General features: G+C 46.5%; 1 protein-coding gene across 1 annotated transcript in view; it reads left to right on the top strand.

Annotated features, from left to right (window-relative positions):
- Positions 1 to 21,358, top strand: part of LOC140625746 (polycystin-1-like protein 2) — an 88,005-nt gene that overhangs the window by 58,590 nt on the left and 8,057 nt on the right. The window contains exons 27-37 of the mRNA XM_072813284.1: positions 2,286 to 2,485; positions 3,143 to 3,360; positions 4,079 to 4,295; positions 7,056 to 7,284; positions 8,321 to 8,525; positions 9,713 to 9,809; positions 12,588 to 12,725; positions 14,161 to 14,346; positions 15,277 to 15,604; positions 17,205 to 17,338; positions 18,887 to 19,014. Coding sequence (XP_072669385.1) covers positions 2,286 to 2,485; positions 3,143 to 3,360; positions 4,079 to 4,295; positions 7,056 to 7,284; positions 8,321 to 8,525; positions 9,713 to 9,809; positions 12,588 to 12,725; positions 14,161 to 14,346; positions 15,277 to 15,604; positions 17,205 to 17,338; positions 18,887 to 19,014 — 2,080 coding nt within the window. The remainder of the gene's footprint in view (positions 1 to 2,285; positions 2,486 to 3,142; positions 3,361 to 4,078; positions 4,296 to 7,055; positions 7,285 to 8,320; positions 8,526 to 9,712; positions 9,810 to 12,587; positions 12,726 to 14,160; positions 14,347 to 15,276; positions 15,605 to 17,204; positions 17,339 to 18,886; positions 19,015 to 21,358) is intronic.

The raw sequence follows: 21,358 nt of genomic DNA, 5'->3' as shown, positions 1-21,358 counted from the left end.
TTGGCTTTCCTTCCTTCCACATCTGGTTAAACACATAAAAGCAAGTACAAATATATACACACACACTCATGTGTACACACACATAACACCACAGACTATTTATTTTCTATCTTTTAAAATGGCATTACTCTAAATGTCACCTTTTTTCTTTTTTTAATATTTCATTTATTTATTTGAGAGCAAGAGAGAGCACAAGTGGAGGAGAGAGGCAGAGGGAGAAGCAGGGAGAAGCTTAGCAGGAAACCTAATGTGGGACTCTATCTCAGGACCCTGAGCTCATGACCTGAGCCTAAGGCAGACACTCAAATGACTGAGCCACCCAGGTGCCCCTGTCACCTTTTTTCTTTGATGATAGACCATAAACATCCTTCCAGGACAGTAAGTTTAGGTCAAAGTTTTCCTCACTGGCTGTGCAATTCTCCACAGACTAAATGTCCCACAACTAATTCAACCATTCTTCTATCAATGGACATTTAGCCTGTTCCCAACCAATATTAAAAAAGTCAAGAGACTCCACAAAATTCTGACAAGTATGAAGATGCCGGGCCAGTGTTCCTGCTTGACTCCAATCTGCTGGAGCGGAGTACCAGCCTTCTTCTAAGAGCCATGTGTTCTCTGTGTTGCCACAGTCCTCACCTACTCCCTAATACCTTACTCCCAACACACTTGATTTAACTTGACTTTAGAGGTCCCTCTAGGCATTTGACTTTGTGACCTCTACTTTTTTTTTTTTAATTTTTATTTATTTTATGATAGTCACACAGAGAGAGAGAGAAAGAGAGAGGCAGAGACATAGGCAGAGGGAGAAGCAGGCTCCATGCACCGGGAGCCCGACGTGGGATTCGATCCCGGGTCTCCAGGATCGCGCCCCGGGCCAAAGGCAGGCGCTAAACCGCTGTGCCACCCAGGGATCCCTGTGACCTCTACTTTAAATGGCTTCTGAGTTGGGTTCAAGAGCAAAGTCTGTTTCCAGTGAGTTTACTAAAAGGTGACTTTTCCTCCTTGCTGCCACTGTGAACAGTTGAGCCTGCAAAGGGAAGAAGTTGGAGTCACAGAGACTTGAGCCCCAGGAGAAGCAGAACATCGATGTGGGCACACAGTGCACAGTTCCACAGGCCTCCTTCTGACTGGCTGCATGCCCTTGTAAAAGTCAGCTCATCTCTCCAGGCCTCAGTTTCTACATCCAAAGAATGACTTGTTCAGTGTGCTTGCCCCAAGGGGACCTGTGCAGGTCCTGTGAAATGATGTGGGTAGCATACTTAGCACAGTGAGTGGCTCAGAGTAAGTGCTCCATTATAAGAACAGATATTATCCTCTCAATGCATCAAATGTGTGATGCCTAGAAACCAGACAAAGAGCCGTCTGAAGGCAGGGCTGTGTCATTCCCCCATGAATCCTGGTGCCCAGCAGAACATGTGGCACACTGCATCAGACTCACCAAATATTTGTTGAACTGTCAGTAGTACGATGAGTAGAACAATCATGTGGAAAGTCACTGGTGTTGGTACCTGACCTTTCTCCTACGTACCTTTACTCTGCACAGCAGAGAGATGGGTCAAAGTACTTTGCAAGCCTGAAGGGTGCTGGCATTAGCCACCAGAACAGGCGCCAGCTGGAGATGTCAGTTCCACACACTCTCAGGAGAATCTGGGCTCCTGTGCAAGTCCTGTGGTTAGACTAAATTCTAGACTAACTGAATTCTAGTCTAAATTCTAGACCAACACAGATGCCTAAGGACAATATGGTGCCATTTTCAGAAACTCTGTCTTGCAATTTTGATCCTCTCAAACTGAGCCTGAAGTTAGAGCCTAGGATTTTTAACCAGTATCCTCTAATTCACCGACTATAATAAACCTAACAACATTATAGTTACATTATTATTTTGAAATTATAACAAAAATAATCATTGCTAACACTGATGAACACTCCCACATATGCCAGCTACTTTGTCAAATGCTTTACAAAAATCATTGCTTAATCCTTTCAACAATCCCATGAGGCAGGTTCTGTTATAATCCCCATTTTGCAGATGAGTAAACTGACATGCAAAGAGGAAAGGAACTTGTCTGAGGACACACTGTGAGTAGGAGGGCTGCCTAGGATTCCAACACACTCCGTTCGGAGCCCACATCATTAGCTCTAAGTGATCCTAAGATGCTACATGTCTTCCACATTAGAGAACATAGAGGATAAATCTTAGAAACAAACCCCTCCCTCTTATGCTAATATTGCTCTGAAGAGACCAGTCTTCTCCCATCCCTGCCCCCTACCCCGCCTTTTCACAGCCACCTGTTTTTCGTGAAGACCTCCACGGGCTTCCAGGATGGACACATCTGGTACTCCATCTTCAGCTGCTCAGCTAGGAGCAACTTCACCCGTGTCCAGAGGGTGTCCTGCTGCTTCTCTCTGCTTCTCTGCACCATGCTGACCAGCATCATGTTCTGGGGTGTTCCCAAGGACCCAGCTGAGCAAAAGATGGACTTGGGTAACTCACAATGTCATGACAGAGCTAGTGGCCAGTGGGTGCCACATAACTCCCAAGGTCCCAAGACCACCTTCAGGTTCAGTAATTCCCTAGAACTATTCACAGAAGTCAGAAACACCATTAAGCTCATTATAGACATAAGATAGAGATTAAAACCAGGAAAGGAAAGAGGCACATGGGGCAGGGTCCAGGTAGGGACCAGGTAGGACTTCCAGTTGTCTTCTCCCAGGGGAGCTATGACAATGCTCACTCTTTCTGACAATGATGTGTGACAACATACATGGAGTATTGCCAACCAGGGACGCTCACCTGAGCCCTAGTGTCCAGAATTTTTACTGGGGCTTGCTCACATAGACATATCTGACCCCCACATGGCTGACCTTAGCATCCAACCTCTCCAGAGACTGAGGTGATACTGTGTGGCCAAGGCCTACATCATAAATCACTCTTAACATAGACTATACAGTGTGGCCCAAGATCTCAGGTAAACAAAGGTGAACCTACCAGACAGAACATCTCAAGAGCTTAGAGGTCACCTCCCAGGAGCCACTCAAGGGCAAGACCTCTCTCTGGGCAAGATTAATCTTTACTGTGCAGCCACTTTCTGGAAGCAGTGGAGGAGACTTTCCCATGGACCCTTTCCTTCCTCTGTTCTAGGTAAAATTGAATTCACCTGGCAGGAAGTAATGATTGGACTGGAGAGCTCTCTCCTCATGTTCCCTATCAACCTCCTAATTGTTCAGATCTTTCGAAACACCCATCCTCGGGTCACTAAGGAGCAGAAAACTGGGAAATGGGACAGAGGCCCCCTCAATCTGGCCTCCTCACTGCAGCCCATGGAGGATGGTCTTCTGACACTTGAAGTGGTGACCAAGGCATGTCTTCAACCTTGGCGGTGTGAGGGTGCTTGGGCCTGGGCAGAAATGGTGGGAGGGAGTCCTGGGGCTTGAGGCCCGGCAATCCACCCCATGATGTCTGACAGCATCAGTCACCAAGGTTCATCAACAGGCACACACGTTCAGTTGTGCACATATATACATGTGTACACACACATACACATTGTGCAGGTGCATGTGTATACATGCACATATATATACAAAGACATACACACATATATACCTTTGTATACCTGTACATGTACACACATGCATATGCACACACACCATACACATATACACATGCACACATACATACACACAAACACCTACATATATATACGCGCACACACGTTTTGTGTTCCTAGTGCATACAAAATATTAAACTTTTACACTTTTATCATAGATCCCAGCTGGATCCCTGGATCCCCACAGAAGGGACTCCCTTTGCATTCATTCACTTAATAAACATTTACCGAGCACCTAATACATGACATACTTTGAGAAAAAGAGCCTGGAATGAGCCAGTTTGAATCCTAGAAAAGGGATTTTATAGGTGACAAAATGGAAGCTTGGGATGATCCAACATGATATCTCAGTGGGCAAAGCTGGGATTCAAACCCAAACTGCCAGGCGCCGGGGTGAATGCTCTTAACCACTATGCTGCCCCCTCACCTTTAGCTCACCTTTCCCTTACCCAACCTGGGCTGACTTGCAGGATATGTGGAGACTTGTCAGCAACCTGTTTAAAGCTCTGAAAGTGCCACCACCTGCCTCTGGCTGGGACTCAGCAACCTTAACGGACATCAATCAACTGCTGGTCTTGATGGAAGATGTCATCTGTCTACAGAACATGGAAGGGCAGGAGTTCTGGGAGGAAGCCAAACAGAGAGAGGACCCTTTAATACTGCCTCTTGGGTCTCTACAAGTGAAAGGTAAGTCCTGATGTGTCTGAGCTGAGAAAGGGGGCATGTCTGGGCCAGGTGGAGGCAGGTCTGTATCACTAGGGAGTGAAGTCCTACTTGGTCTCCCTCACTGATCTCCACTGCAACCACTTGCTATCACCTCCCACTGTGCACACAGGCAAACCGCTCTCTTTACGATACCAAGCTGCCTTGCCATTAAAGACCTTTACTCATGTACCTGTCCTTTCATTAAGAATATTCTTTCTCTTCTCCTCTCTTAGCTAATTTCTAATCAGACTTTAGTTTGTAAAGGAGTGTTTTAAGCACTCCTTCCTCAGGGGGGCAACCCCATACTTCAGGCCACAACAGATCTCCAGACACATACTGTTTAGCCCCTAGGTGTCTCTTGCATTGCTTTTACACAGCCTGCTGCCAAATCATGACTTGTGTGACGAGCTGTTTAAAATCTGCAACCATCCTGGCCCCATGTAGCTACTGAGCACTTGAAATGTGGCTGGTGTGATGGGAAAACTACATTTCTTATCTTAATTTCAATAAATTAAGGGGGCCAGTGGCTATCATACTGGCTGGTGAGGGTTAAGAATGCTGCCATTTTTAGCGCACCAGGCTAACCACTAAACCTTGTTTAGAATACAGACATAGGGTCTACACAATGGGGAATTTGAATTCATAAACTCTTCATCCACCCCTCTGATATAGTGGATTTCATTTTTGTAGCTAAGGCCAGAATCTGCAGTTTGAACCAGTCACTCAGGTGACTTAAAAGCACACTGAATGTTGAGAGTCAATGACCTCAAGACAAGATCATATGTCCTTACTGGCTGGGCCCATGCTGACTCTGTGGTCAGCCCAACCTTGACCCCATGCTCCAGCTACCCTGCAGGATTTGTCCCAGAGAGCCGGGCTTGGGCTATGAAGGCAGTTCTGCGGGAACTCTGCTCATACCTGCACTGGACATCTGGCCTTGAATTTGGGGGCTTTGGTGTTCATAGCAGAGGCCTTAGACTATGGACTCTTGAGTCAGTCAGGCCCTGGGACTCCCCCAGCTGCAAAAACAGCTGTGCAACCTTGGACAAGTTGCTCAACCTATGACTTAGCTTATTCGCCTGTAAAATGGGAGTATTGATCCACCTTGCCTCTTGGCTCATTCCGAGAACTGAATGAGGTCATAAGACACATGAAAAGTTTAGACTCAGCCTGATACAAAGCAGGCATTCAGTAGGTGGTGTTACAATTGATCGGGAGTGATGGTATCTTCCAGAAACATTGCCAGAGGGCTTGCAACATAAAGGCTGCTGATGTCAGAACCTGCAGCTGTGGCTTCTGCAAGGAGGCTGAGGGAGGAGGCCTGAGTCAGAGGGAGGCCCCAGACCTTCACCGTCATCTAGCCCAAGCCTAGCTGTACCCTTCACAATGCTGGTTACCTTCCCACTCATTCACTTCTCACTGGTGACCTTGAGGAGCTGTGGGAGAGGTGATCTCTCCTGCCACTTCCCCTATCTAGCTTCACATACCTCTTGCAAATATAAACACTGGTCTGATCAACCTGGGCCCTTATTGCTCTGGAAGAAGGTGCCCCTGGGCTCCAGAGTCCTAGGCCTGGTTCTGCTGGGAGAGGCCAAGCTCCCCCATGGTCTCTCCAGGTCAAAGCATGGGGAATAGTGGAAATGTTCAGGTTTGTTTTTTTTCTTGCAATGAGTAATTTAAAACAAAAAAAACCTTTGTTTTAAAACTTTTTAGGAAGCTAAAATTAAAAAAAAAAAAAACAATTGTAGGGAAATATTCATGAGATAATTGGGGAAAGAGGTGACCATGTGTGTATTTCATCTGATTAAGGGATTATTGTTACTGAAAAGTTGAAAATGACATCATGGTTTTATTTTTAAAGAGTCCCTATCTTCTGTAGAAGCCTACTGCAATATTTAGTGACATGACCTGGGCCTTGGAATTTGCTTCAAAATCACCCATGTGTTGGGATCCCTGGGTGGCTCAGTGGTTTGGTGCCTGCCTTCAGCCCAGGGCATGATCCTGGAGTCCCAGGATCAAGTTCCATGTCGGGCTCCCTGCTTGGAACCTGCTTCTCCCTCTGTGTATGTCTCTGCCTCTCTCTGTCTCTCATGAATAAATAAATAAAATATTTGAAAAAAACAAAAAACAAAATCACCCACGTGGAGAGAGTGGGCTGGGTGCCAGGGAAGCAAGACTGGCCACGAGTTGATAATTTTTTTTTTTTTTTTACGAGTTGATAATTTGAGTGGTGGGTGTGTGCAGGTTTATCTCATTATTCCATTATTCTACTTTTAAGTTTAACATTTTTCATAATAAAAATAAGTTGAAAACAAAAGATTAAGACTAAAACAATCTTTGTCACCAGGCAAATCTTGTATATATTATTTGCTGATGAGATAACACCATGTCTAGGATTTGCTTTAAGGTATTCCAAAAAGAGAAAAAAGTTGTGTGTGTGTGGGGGGGGTAGTTTGCAGAGACAAAACAAGATTGGCAAAAGGTTGTGGCAGCAGGTGATAGGTATTTATTCTGTTTTCTTTTGTCGATATATTAGGAAATTGTGAGAGTTGAACATACGAATCCTAACTGGCCATGGCAGCCTGGCACCTTTCCCCATCTTTCTCAGCCTAGATCTCTCATGGCATGGCACATAGTAAGTGCTCAACATAAGGAAGCTGTTACTAACACCACTGTTTTTATGGCAGGCAGTCTGCTCCGTCATTCGGCACCAGCTGATGCTCTCTCTCCCTTGCCCTCCAGAACGAATGCAATGCCTGATGCCGGAGGTAGTCCCAAGTGACTCCCTGAAGGACAATGCCTACAAACAGTGTCTCTACCTTCAGCTGGAATACATGGAGCAAGAACTTCAGCTGGTGGGACCCCATGGCTTCCCGCAGGGCCAGAACCACACCCGGGCCCTCAGCCAACTGCAGATGCTGAAGGGCCGCCTGCGAGGACAGCTGGGCACCCCACCCCCAGCATACACTGGGTAATCCACTCCCCTGGGTGCTGAGTGGGCACCTGCCCCCAGTGGGGGAGCCTGCAGAGAGAGCGTATCCGAGGCCACCTCGGAAGGATGTTCACCCAAATCTCCCCAGGCAGAAGTGATTCAGGATTCCTGTACAAATTCAGGGAGGAAGGATTTGAATAGGGCTATTTGCCAAAGGCAGTTGTAGTTTACAGTTTAGAACCATATTCATGTGGGCTGTTTCCTAATTGTGCACCCTTGGACAAGTCCCTCAACCTCTCTGAGCTGCAGTGTCCTCATCTGTAAAATGGGAATAATTCCTACCTCCTAACTCAAAACACATTTTTAAACATAATCAGTGAAATCTGAGTACACAGGCTATTAGATGACACTGAGGAATTACTGTTAATTTTGATTGGTGTGACAATGGCACTGTAATTCAGTAAGAACATCATTTTTGAGAAATATTCTGAATTAGGGATGATTTCACATTATGTCTAGAATTTATTTTTAAATATCCCAGCAAAAAATAAAATAAATAAACCCAAAAACCAAAATGGAGAGAGGGAGGGAGAGAGACACTGAAGATAGATGGGATAAGCATAACAGGGAAGTGATGGCTGTTGAATGGCTGTTGAGCTAGTTGTTGGAGGTATGTAGTGCTCACTGATTTTTGTATGATGAGAAATTTTCATAATAAAAACTTTAGAAAAAATTATAGAGTACCAGCCTTCTAGGCTTCCCATGAATAATCTAGCACTTTCTATATTCAATAGGTCTTCTAAACCCATGAATAACAGAGCAAATCTGTGCAAAGCACTTCATGTGGGGACTGGCTCTGAAGCACTGAATAAATGTGACCTCAACAGAACAAAAGTCTACCTGCCAGATAGAATACAGAACAGCCCTTTGAGTAGGATATGAGATACAGAGGAGAAAACTGAGAGTCTAAGAGGTCAAAGAGCTTGGCCCCAGCCAGAGAGCTGGTGGGGGTGAAGTGGGATTTGAACTTGAGCCCAGAGGGTGCCACTCTGATCACACCCACCCTGCTTTACAGCTTCCGGATGGCCAGCAAGCCTCCTCGTGGCCTGCCCTGGTGGTGCGTCCTAGTGGGCTGGCTCCTGGTGGCGGCCACAAGTGGCGTGGCAGCCTTCTTTACCATGCTCTACGGCCTGCACTACGGGCGGGCCGGCTCCCTCAAATGGCTCATCTCCGTGGCCATCTCCTTCGTGGAGAGCGTGTTCATCACCCAGCCTCTGAAGGTGAGGCTGCCCTTGACGCCTGTGCCCACACTCTCCTTTCTCCCAGCTGCTCTGTCCTTAGGCTCAGCCATTCTTTATCTGTTCATTACAAACCTACACAGTACCTTGTCTGTGCCTTGCTGGGGGGAAAATGATAATGAAGTTAATCACCATAATAATCCAAGCACTGGGATTGGGGCTGGGGAGGGGGGTGTGTACAGAGACTAGGCCAGGCCAGGCAGCTCACCAAGATGTGGTAAGTCAGAGTCACAGTCACCCTCAAGAGGGTCCTCATCTCCGTACTAAAAATGATAACCTGAGATTAGGAAGGTAAAGTCACAAACATCTTGTGCTAGGTCACATGTATAAATATGAATAATACCATATTTCCTCAATTCTAGAAGTCCTTTTAATTGTGAGGTAGGCCAGCAATTTGTAGGAACTTTATCTTTAGAAAAAACAAAACAAAACAAAACACCAAGTCATTAAATACGTGCATCATTTGGAAGATGCACTCCTATCTCTGAAATGTAAAGTTACTGTCAGAGTTGGAGAAATACTGAGCCACAGCTCCCCCTGGAAGGAATCAGGTGGTAGGAATATATCATTGCACTGGGGTAGGGGGTGGGGGCTGCAGAAAGGAGAGGATATTTACAGTGAATCTGGACGCCTATGAGACTCTCCAAATCTCACCCCCATCGCATCCATTAGTTCCCCAGTTCTGCCCCCAATAGCCTTTATCAGAAGATTTAAACAACTCCTGACATCTCTAATCTAGTCTGAGAATAGTAAGAATAGAGTCACGAGCCATTTTGGTCCCAACCAAAGCACAGAATCCTTCTAAGCTCATGCATTTAGGTGCAGAGATGAAGGCATGGATGGAATGAATTACTTAATACAGAAGAAAGGGAAGGGACGGAGGGAGAAGGGAGATGGAACTCAGCACTAGAAGTAGTATAAGACATAAGAGGGTCCACCAGCAGGGGGGGCGCAGGTGGGAAAGCTGGTATGAGAAGCAGGGGGAGCTCAGGATTCACTGGCTCTGCTTGGTGGCCAGGTGCCCTGGCCCTCTCCTTTCACAGCCACATCCCTTCTCAGCACAGGATGGGCTGGTTCCCATCTGACTTCCCCAGAGCATGGCTTCTGTGCCCAGGACACAGTTGATAGTTTCCATCCCAGGCCTGGGTTTCATAGCAGGTGTTTTCCAGGTGCTGGGCTTTGCTGCCTTCTTCGCACTGGTCTTGAAGAGAGTGGAGGACGAGGAGGAGCCCGTGGCCTCCCTCCCAGGACGTCTGTCTAGCCCAGGTAATGGCGCACAGGCAGAGGCAGGGTCCTGGAACCCAATGAAGCTAAGACAGTCCTATAGAGCCCAGCTGCTGAGCTTCTTGCCCCATCAATCCTTCACCCCTGATTGGAGAAGCACCCCCAAACCATCCAAAACCAAACGACTCCTTCCTGTCTCTAGAGCAACCTTGTTCCTTCTCTACCCCAGCCTTTCTCTCTGGTCATGCACCCAAGCATGACCCCTTGGCCAGAAGAGGCCCCTTGGGGGCCGAGCTCTGCATGGCTGTCATTCTCTGTGTAATCACAAGCAAGGAGCTTTCTCCTCCAAGGCTCAAGGCCCTGGTCTTAGAACAAAAACCAAAACAGAACATGCTTGAGGTGAGCTGCAGAGAGTTCAGGGACAAGGGTCTGCAAACCACAGCCAGGAGGCCAAATCTAGCTCACTGCTTGTTCTCATAAATGAAGTTTTATTAGAACAGCGCCATGCTGACCCCTGTCAGAGGAGGCCACTGAGCAGCCCCCTGCACCCCAACCTGGTTTCATACTTCCCAACCTAAACTCCTGAGAATGCCTACAATAAGACAATCATAAAAACTAGCAAACAGAACAGAATCAACACTCTAGTACTCTATGCACATATTCTGACATTCAGGGAAAATGAAACGGGAGCAAATATACAAAAGGCACACCGACATTATTGCACTGACCTTATTATATAGTGTGGTTACCTCCTCGATGGGCCTGTATTCTTCCACTCTAAGATAGGGTTTGGGTTTGTTTTTTGTTTTGGCTTTGCAGATCCAAAAGGTCCATTAAAATATTCTTCCCAAGACAAAAGAGTAATTTTTGTCCAAAGAGATGCCAGCTTCCAGAACAATTAAATATTCATTCAGTCATTCCTCTGGCAGCCACCCAGGGAGTACTTGCCGTGTGCCAGGCAGTTTGATGGCTTAGGAACATGATTTACATAAAATCCACTCGCTGCAAGTGTACAATTCATTGATTTTAGTAGATTTCTACAACTGTGCAACCACTGTCTTAATTCAGATTCGGAACAGCTCCATCAGCCCTCAGAAGGTTCCCTCTTGACCATCTGAAGCCAATCTCTGCTCTCACCCTAGGCAATGCAGCATTGGATAATGGAGCAGGTTGCCTTTGGAAGGTACAGCCCACTTAGGGAGACCCATTAAACAAGTTAACAACACAAGTGTGAAATGTAAGGAGAACTTGGAGAGAGACCAGGAGAATGCAGGCTCCTCTGCTGAGGTGGTAACTACATTGGCTCCTGGAGCCTGGCAAAGGGAGGGACTGCACCCTGGACCCTTGCAAAGGCCCCTGAGAAAGGACAGAGCTTGTCATTTTACAGTGATTACTGACAGTGTAGCCCAAGCATAAGGAATTAGGAGGAGAATGGTTCAAAATGAGGGCAGAGAGGTAGGTGGGGAGCACAGCCTTGAGGCACCCGGGAAGTGCTGGGGTTTTGGAGGGCTGCTACATAGGACAGAAGCATGGTCTATCTTGTGCTCTGAGAAAGATTACAGAGGCTGCTCTTAGGAGACCAGAAGTAGTGGGTCAAAAGTAAAAGTGGGGAAAAGACTACTGGAATGATCCAGACAAGAGGTGACATGGGCTGGCCGTGGGGGATGGAAAGAAAGGCATGGATTCAAAAGACAGTTGGGACAGTACACCCCTATCGGAACGGCTAAAGTAAAAAGTGGTGATAATACCAAATGCTGACAAGGATGCAGAGAATATGGGGCACTCACACACTGCTGGGAATATAAAATGGTACAGTCACTCTGGAAAAGTTTGGCCGTTCCTTTCAAAACTAAGAATGGATTCACCATATGCCCCAGCAAGTGCATTCTTGGGCATTTATCCCAGAGATATGAAGACTTATTCCCATGCAGAGAATAAGTCATGTTCACAGCAGGTTCATTTGAAATAGCTAAATGGCCGCTCCTAGGAATCTACCCAAGAGACATGAACATATATGTCTATACCAACATCTGTACATGAATGTTCATAGTAGCATTATTCATAACAGCCAGAGCTAGAAATAATTTAGGTGTGAGTGCATAAGCAAACAGGAGTGTATCCATACCAAAAAAAGGAACTAAATACTAATTACACAACAACATGGATGGACTCCAAACCATTATGCTAAGTGAAAGAAACCAGACACAAGAAACGAGGCACTGTAGGATTCCATCTAAATCTAAGATCCAGAAAAAAATCTATAGAGACAGAAAGCAGATTAATGAGGCTGAGGGTGGAACAGACTGGAAGTAGGAACTGACTTCACAGGGACGTGAGGGAACCTTCTGGGTTGATGAAGATGTTCTAAAACTGGGTTGTGGTGATGGTTGCCCAACTCTGTACATGTACTTGAAATCACCGAAGGAGGTAGCCTTCTAATGGGAAAATTTATGAAAACCATAGCTCGATGAAGTGACTTGAAAAAGAAGATATTTAGAATTAGACATGACAGGACTTTGAAATATAAATTACCCTCCTTCTTCCATCTGTTATGGTTTCAGGAAGACTGAGACCTGTCCTAGGGTCCAGGAGCACAGGGTGGGGAGGGCCTTGTGCTTTCAGTACTAAGAGAATCCTCCAGCTGGAGGAGGAACAGCATTCTGAGCACTGGGATGGTGGGGCAGAGGCATGGAGGGCAGCCCCGGAAAATGGCTCCTGAGGAGGAGGGATGATAGATCCTGATGTTCCTTGTGCGAGGGGACACTTCTGGATGCAAAAGTAGAGGCTGGTTCTACTGTCCTCGTGCCCTTGCTTTCACAGACCCTACTGCCTTGTTCCGAGCACGAAGATGCAGCAGAAAGGACATTTACCAGCCACCTTTGACCACTGACATCGAGAAGATGAAAACCACCCATCTCAAGGAACAGAAGGCATTTGCCTTCATCAGAGAAATCTTGGGTAAGCAACCAACGTCACCCACAAGCAGTCTCCCCACTCGCTGGTTGTCAGCACAGAACTGAAGAAGCCCCAGCTTCTCCCCTACACTTAAAATCCCTTGGTGGCCCCACGTGGCCCTTAGGATAAAATCTGAACTCCCTACCGTGGCTCTGCCCACCCTGGGTCACCTCTCCCAGCCCTCTGTGCCCTGAGCTGTGGTCACACCATGTTCTGCAGCTCCTAGGACTCCTTGCACTCTCTGGACCCCAGGCCCTTCCCCAGGCTAATCTAATCTGCCTGGAAAGTACCTTCTCTCCTCCCTGTCTTTTCTTCTGGCTAATTCCTTGTTTTTTAATTCTCAGCCTGAAGGCTTCAGAAAGGCTCTCCAAGGCTACTGACCAGGGGCTTCCAAACACCACAGTGTATCTTAGTCTGGGTTCCTCCCATAAGCAGATTGGGGTATAAGTAGTTGGTTTGGGAGGTGATCCTGGGAAACACAGTAGAGTAGAGGAAAGTACAGGAGAAAGAAGGGAAGCAATAGAAACTGAGCTGATGAGTGGGTTCCATGTGGGAACTGGAGCTCAGTCCTGTGGGGACCTCTGTGGGGGCATGTAGTACACACCCCCAGGTTGTCACTCACAGGTCACTGGTGAGGGCTGCTCCCGGGGAGGACATTGACCCTGTAGCACTCCCACCTTGCCTTCCCAATGTCTGAGCACATAGGGCCAGACAAATGCAGAGAGCAGGGGAGCCTGCATAGGAGTAGCAGCATATTACAGAATGAAGAGAGCCCAGGGGTGTGGGCAGAGCCCCAATTCATCCCAGGGAGGGGGTTTTTGGGATGCATATTCCCAGGCCCTGGATCCAGAGATTCTGGGTAAGGGTCTGCATCCCCCACATCCTGATGGCTGCATCCTAAACTAAATCTTTGTATGTGAAGGGCCCTTACATCATACTCACCTGTCCATAGGTGAGCTCCATGAGGGCAGAGAACACAACTGTCATTTTCATTGCTCCATCCTCAGCATTGCACCATGACGGAGCCTCATTTTTAAAAGATTCTTTTCCAGAAGCATTTATGTAGCATGCATTCTGGGCAGGCACTATTCTTAAGTGCTTTATAAATATTAATTTGTTGACTCACCATCACAACTTTGTGAAATAGAATTATTACCCCCATTTCACAGAGGAGGAGAGTAAAGCAGAGGGGTTAAGTCACTTGTGAAAGGCACATGGCTTGGAAGTGGCAGAGTGAGGATTTGAACCCAGGCAGGAAGCTCATGATCTGTGGACTTCATTCATTCCCACTAAGGATTGGTTCCATTGTCACTAGGGGGTTGAGTAGCTGGTCTGCAAGACCTCGACTATTCTGAGCCACGTACCACTTCATTTCTTGCCTTTGGCTTGGTGGAAGTTGGGGACCCTACCTGACCAGGGGCTATGCCTCCCTTCTCAGCATACCTGGGCTTCCTGTGGATGCTGCTGCTGGTTGCCTATGGGCAGAGGGACCCCAGCACCTACCACTTCAACAGACACCTGGAGCACAGCTTCACTCAAGGCTTTTCAGCTGTGTTAAGCTTCAAGGAGTTCTTCATGTGGGCCAACACCACCCTCGTGAGCAACCTGTACAGTCATTACCCAGGTCCTCTCCCCTCACCCCAGGACGTGTGTCAGCCCCCTTGTGTAGACTCCTTTCTAGGAACAAGAGTGAGCCACTGTCACCATCAGCCTTACAGAGAACTGATAACCACAAGGCCATATGCTTTGAAGGAGAAACCCTCAAAAGGGTGTGTGTGTGCATGAGAGACGGGTCCTAACTCTTCCCTGATGCAGAGTGGAGGGCTTCGTAAATCAGAGATAACCAAGCATGAATCGGCTAGGCAGAAATAGTATACCAGACAGAAAGACAATGTGAGAAAAGGCAAGTCTGAAACATCACAGCACGTTCCTGGAATTATAAAGCATTGAGTGTGGCTGCAGTATAAGGTATGAGTTGAGGACCAGTGAAAAGCAAAGCAGGAGAGAGAAATAGGAGCCAATCATGAAGGGTCTCAGAAGTTCATATTTTATGCTTAAGGAAATGAGAAGGTATTGAACAGTTTCTCCATGAGGGAGTAACATAATCAAATTTGCATTTAAGAAGGATCATTCTGGAATCATGGGGAAGTTGGAAGACAGAGTTGTTAGGATGCTGGGGAGAAACGATGGGGCTGATGCAGGGATGAGGGGCAGAGGTGATAGAGAGATGGGTACGGGTGCAGACAACACTGAAGAGAGTTGATGAGCCTTGTTGACCATTAGTATGTAGGCATTGAGGGAAAGGACACAAAGAGTCTCCAAGTTGATGACTAGGTGGTGGGGGTACCATTCCTCAAGATTATGTAGGAAGTAGACCACACCACACCTAAGGTGGGAAGGTGGTGAGGAATGCAGCCTGTGGTTGGCCATGAACTACTCTTGACTGTTTCTACAATAAAGTAGAACTTCTACTGAAGTTCACATTAGCATCCAGGCCAGGATGCTCTAAGATGACTTTGATGTCTAAACTGACCCACTTGTTTTCCATCTCCAGGCTTTATCACTGATGGGAACTCTAAGCTGGTTGGCAGTGCCCAGATTCGTCAAGTGAGAGTCCGGGAAAACTCTTGCCCTCTTGTCCCACACCTGCAGGCTTCTCTTGACAGATGTCATGCACCATATTCCCTGGATATTGAAGACCTATCAGACTATGGGGAAGGCTGGAATGCCTCTATCCTCAATAACAGCAGGGGCTTTTCCCAGGCTTGGCAATACCAGAACCAGAGACAACGCCGAGGGTATCCCATCTGGGGCAAACTCACTGTGTACCGGGGAGGAGGTTACGTGGTCCCCTTAGGGACTGATCGCAAAAGTACATCAAGGTAAGACTCACTTGACTCATGTGCGGCCAAGGAAAGCCATTTGTTAGAGTCCAGGTCGGTTTAGCGGATGCAGCCAAGCTCATTTATGTCATTGTAGGGAGTGACCAGGGGATTTGGAAGTATTCAGATTGTATTTCCAGGCCCTGGAAACTGGGGTCTCAGGGTCTCTCTCCAGCACTCTCAGCCTGGTGGGCCGAGTCTGGTGGCTTCTGCTAGAGCCAGTGTAGGGATGGGGAAGTCCACCACACAAAGCCTCCACCATCAGGCAAGTGGGAAGTAGTTAAGGCTCTTAACCTTAGCCAAGAATCATGCTTTTATTTGTAGTGACTTACAGTACCAAGGAAGAAGAGTTTGGAGTATTCACTGTTTCTATAGTGGCAGAAGCAAGCCTGCTCTTTGTCTGAAGGATGTCACCTTATCTCCCGAGATTGCTCACTACAAACACAGCTTCAGCAAATGCCTTGGGTAAAGCCCAGCCAGGACCTTGCATTCCTGGAATACCCAACATGATTGTGCATGGATATCCAGAGCCCATGCAGACTGCCTCTCCCAGCACACTCTAGGGTTAGAGAGCCCTAGGCCTGAAACCCTGGCATTGCTCCTGTTAGTTAGCTGTGTGGCCCCAGGCAAGTTAGTGAGCCCATATGCACCTCAGTCTTCTCCACTCTATTATCATAACACCAAGGAACACGGGTAACAAACTCCTAGGGAGAACAACTGGCAGGGGTCCCCTGGGATTAAGGACAGGACAGGAATAGTCAATTTCAGCATAAGAGGTGTTTTCCTGCCACTTGCAACAACGGGTATTATCTCTTCTATACTCCAAGCAGGAACATAGACCCAATGGGAAGGGGCATATTTTAAAACAGGCCCATCACTATTGCTGCCAGTAATAACAGCTGTCACTTTTACACACACACACACACACACACACACACTATTGCATTTTCTCTTCACAACATTCCCGAGGCACTAGAGTTAACACCATTGCAGTTGAGGAAACTGAGTCCTAGAGAGGCTATTAGCTTCCCCATGAGGCAGTCAGGATTTGAACCCCAGTTCTTCCAGCATATACTCTTTCCACACCAGTGGGCAGACCTCCAGAAACTGGTCTCATGTGAACTGCCAACCCAAGAGGGGTCTCGACTGCTGCTACTGCTGTCTGCCTAAGCCCCTGATTTTCTATGTGGTTCCTCTCACATGGTGATCCTCAAACTTTAAAAGGCATCACAATCCCTGGGAAGGCTCATCAAAATACAAATCCCCAGGCCCCATCCTAAGAGGAGTTTGTTTCAGGAGACTTGGGGTGGGGACTGAGAATCTGCATTTCTACGAAGTTTCCAGATGTGGATGCTGGCAGCACGGGGACACACTTTGAGGACCTCTGCTCTAACGTCCAGGAGACCGTGGGTGCCATGACAATGCACCATTGGTGGGAAACTATGATCACTTGCAAGGGCAGCCCCAAGGCCTTATGGTCCAGGGCATGAAGCAGAGCCAGAGGGATACATTTCTATGGGAAACCCTGGCCTCCTCCTGGGCAGAGCGGGGAGGGAGCCGCTATAGATGGAGATGTCGTTAAATATCCCTCTTCCTACAGAATTCTCCAGTACCTCTTTGACAACACCTGGCTGGACAGCCTGACCAGAGCTGTTTTTGTGGAGTTTACTGTCTACAATGCCAATGTGAACCTGTTCTGCATCATCACTCTGACCCTGGAGACTAGCGCCCTGGGTGGGCAGCCTTGCCTGTGACCTCATCTACAGTGTTCTGGAAGACAGACACCCCTCCCTCTGGGCCAGAGCTCCTGACCAGGCTGGGCCTTGCAGCCCCGGGCCAGAGTTCTGGGGCCAATGGTTGTTTGGGGGGTGGATCTTGGTTCTCCATAGGCACCTTAAGGCCAGGCTCCAGGGCTGTTCCACTCTTATTCCTAGTTGCCTCCACTTCTCTCTAGACTGTCTCTCAAGATACCCAGAGAGAACCCAGTTGCAGTCTGAAGGCAGCTTATCATCTTGAGCTACCCACTCTGGGGAATGTGGGTTGGGAGGCTGGCAGAGAAAGGCTGGGGAGGGGGCGAACTGGTAATAGATAATTTCACTTAAAACAGCATTTTACAACTTGTACCTCAAACCTACAGTACAAAGTACATTTCACATCATATTCTAACACACAAATATATATAACTGAGGCAAAAGCTTCAAAAATATTTCCTTTCACTACATGTAATGTACTCCAGTATTTTGTGTTCTGTTCCACTTTTCTTCCCACTTCCTGCCTCTGGCCTCTTTTATCCCTATCAAAATCTATGGAAAATACTACCTAAAGCTTCCTCAGCTAATAATTAATTTTCCCCAAATTCAACCACCTCTCCTTTAAATATTAAGCAACTTTTAGTATCCAATTACATTTTTAATAAAACTAATACATGCATATAGTTCTTTAAATTTCAGAACACTGTAAAGTGAAAAGTAAAAGGCCTTCAACTTCCATGATTACTGGCCACTGTCAAGAGCTTCTTTCAAATCCTTTGGTGGGGAGGCAGTTATTTTGTATTCCTGTGTTCCTCTACTTCTTTTTGCCACCTTTGTGGCTCTTAAGGACCAATTAAACAGCCTGTCCCCAAACACCTCTGATTACATTATGTGTTCCTACAAATGAGAAGTGAGGGTGGGTTTCAGGTCTGGTTGGTTCAAGCAGTCCATTGATGTCAGCAAGGACCCAGGTTGTTTCTGTCTCTCCATTCTGCCATTCTTGGGTTGACTTTGTCTTCAGAGGCAGTAGCCTTATCAAACTGTTTTTTTTTTTTTTAATAATCCTAAAACATCTTTACAATACCACCCCCCAAAAGAAAAGACACAGAAATGGATGAAAGATGATCCAAAAAAAGGCTGAGTTTTAGGCATAGTGGTCAATTGATGAATTGATCTTCAGTGAACCCTCTTTCGCTGGACCAGCCTTGAGTAAATTAATGTTAAGTGGGGAGTGTGCTTTGGCTGGAGGCAACCAAGTGCACGAATGGCTGACACCAGATGCAGAGTATAGGGAGTGGCTCTTCCAGTGCAGCTCCCTGCATCTCCTCTCATATGTCCATGGTCTTTGGAATCCACTATGTGTCCAGTCCCTTGAGTCTGTGGGTCAGAAGGGTCTTTATCTGCTCTTCTGCTCTGGCCAGCCCTCAGAAGGGTCTGAGCTTACATCATGCCACTGATGACTTCCAGTCAGAAGTGGTGGCTCTGAGTGGGCAGGTAACCAGGAGTGAGCAGAACATGTTTTGCTTCCCAGGAACCTTCTTCCCACATGCGAACCTGCAGAGCCTGCGCCTGTACCCCTTCACTGACGGCTGGCACCCCTTCGTGGTAGCAGCAGAGGCCATCTACCTCCTGTTCCTTCTCTACTACATGATTGTGCAGGTGAGGGGTGGACTATGACTCCATGGGGATGGAGGCGGCAATGTGTGCCTGTCCCCTCTCACACAGCTTCCCCAAAGTGAGGCCTAAAGAAGGGAGAGGGAAATATTCTGCTACCCTCTTGCCATGGCACCCTTTTGGTCCGTCTATAGTCCTGAGGGACCAGCTCAGGGACCAGCTTTTGGTATTTCTCAGGAACTGAGACTCAGAGGGTAGTCTTTCCAGGGTGAGGAAGGGAGAGGAAATGAGAGATTCCAAAAAATGTCAAAGGTGAGAAAGGAGAGAGGTGGCTGTGCCCACAGCCGGTGGTTCACCTGTGGTCCCTGGGAATTAGGAAAAAATCCCCTTTGCCACCTTTAAATGACACCATGTTGCAAAATGAAGGTGCAGATGTTGACAATGTTGGTGGTTTGAGGAAGCTGGGAACTCATCTAAAGCTTGGTATATGCTCTCACCCCTCCCCACAACAAAAATGCAAATCAGACATCTTAAGAGGGCATCCCAACCCCTGCTTAACAGCCACAGCCACTCGAAAGTGAGGATGATATCTTGAGTGTTTTCACCACGTGATAGGCATTACGCAAAAAACCTTGCATGGCTTTTCTCTTTTAATACCAGGAGAAAGGTGCTATTGGCTTCATTTCACAGAGTAGGAAGCTGAAGTCCAGAGACATGAAGAATTTATTCAAGGCCAAAATTGAACCCAGAGAGTCTGACCCCTGAACTTGACACTCAACCCCTCTGTGGCACCATCAGACTCATAAAATCTGGATCCCGTGGGGTCTCCGAGTGTCACCAATGCAAACCCAACAGGGAACAGTCATCAAATAACCACCTACGAACATCAAAGGAGGACCATCCACCACCCAACGCCATCCTACCCTCTGGATTGTACATGCCCCCACAACACTTCTTTCCAAAGCCCATAAATTTTTCTAAAAATGCCACTTCTTAAAATCATCCCCCCTTTCTTCATCCCTTTATAATGGAGGCAAACTTAGTCTCTAAGCATCCAAGAGTAGGGAGGTGGAAGGAAATGACCACAGAAGCTTCTCTTTAGTGGGAGGGAAAAAATGGAGGGAAGCCTAGAACTTGCATAGCATAATTCCTTTGACTTGTGACACCTGATGTGGAAACAAGGTTAAATATAAAATCTGCCAATCTAGAAAACCTATCTACCCACAAAGAAAAAAAAAATGAGTTTAACAAAATTATTTCTTTTTAATTGCGGTAGCTAAATATACACAACATAAAATTCACCACTTTAAACATTTTAAAATGTACAGCTCAGTGGCGTTATGTACATTCACATTGTCATGCAACCATCATCACCAGCCATCTTCAGAATTTTTTTCCTCTTACAAAACTGAAACTGGACCCATTAAACAATAACTCCCTCCCCCCAAAAACAACCCCACTGCCTCCGAAGAAAACAATGTTTCTTATTGAGTCAGCATCACTACAATGTGATGCACATCCCAGGAAATCTGCTAGCAGATTCCAAAGACAGAAAGGAATCTCACCCTTGCATATTGCCAGGCAAATAGGACTCATTACATATTCATTCTTAAGATAAACACTAATTAATCCTCAAGAGGATTTACGGCAGCATCTGTCCCACTAGTCTACCCTAAATTCACCTGGTAATTGGGGCTGCCACTTGTGTTTGCCAACTGCCTTTATTAAAAGGAAAAATAAATGTACATGTTCACAATAGGAGGTAATTTTGCAACCTGGAGGTAGGTGCCTACCATTTGGCTCCTACCCTCCCAGGGAAACTGAGAGTGAATGGAACTATCTCCCTTCTTTTTTTATATATATATATATATATATATATATATATACATTTTTTATTGGAGTTCAATTTGCCAACATATAGTATAACACTCAGTGCTCATCCCGTCAAGTGCCCCCCTCAGTGCCCGTCACCCAACTATCTCCCTTCATGATAGCACTTCAAAGAGAAAGCTTCCAGGTTCTTTAGAAAAACATACCTGAGGCTAGTTTAACTTTCAAAAAGGATTTACACACACACACAAAAAAACACACACACAAAAAAACACACACACAAAAAAAAACACAAAAACACACACACACACACACAAGAAAAAGGATTTACATACATCTCAAAAGGGCAGAGAAAGAATATACAATTACAAGTTTTCTAAAGTAATTCTCTATGAAAGGGTGGGAGGGTCTTTCCCATTCCCCAATTTTTTGCATCAGAAATTATTAAATGTTTTTCTTATCAGATGCTGTATTTACTCTTATGTACCTCCAAAATTCTGCAGCCCAAGTTGGTTATGAAAGCAGATGGCTGCTTTCATAACCAGTCTGTGCACAAGGC

The sequence above is a fragment of the Canis lupus genome, chromosome 3 (genome assembly GCF_048164855.1).
Source record: "Canis lupus baileyi chromosome 3, mCanLup2.hap1, whole genome shotgun sequence".
Classification (NCBI taxonomy): domain Eukaryota; kingdom Metazoa; phylum Chordata; class Mammalia; order Carnivora; family Canidae; genus Canis; species Canis lupus.
The sequence above is the reverse complement of the archived record's forward strand: the minus strand, read 5'-3'. Positions and strand labels throughout refer to the sequence as shown.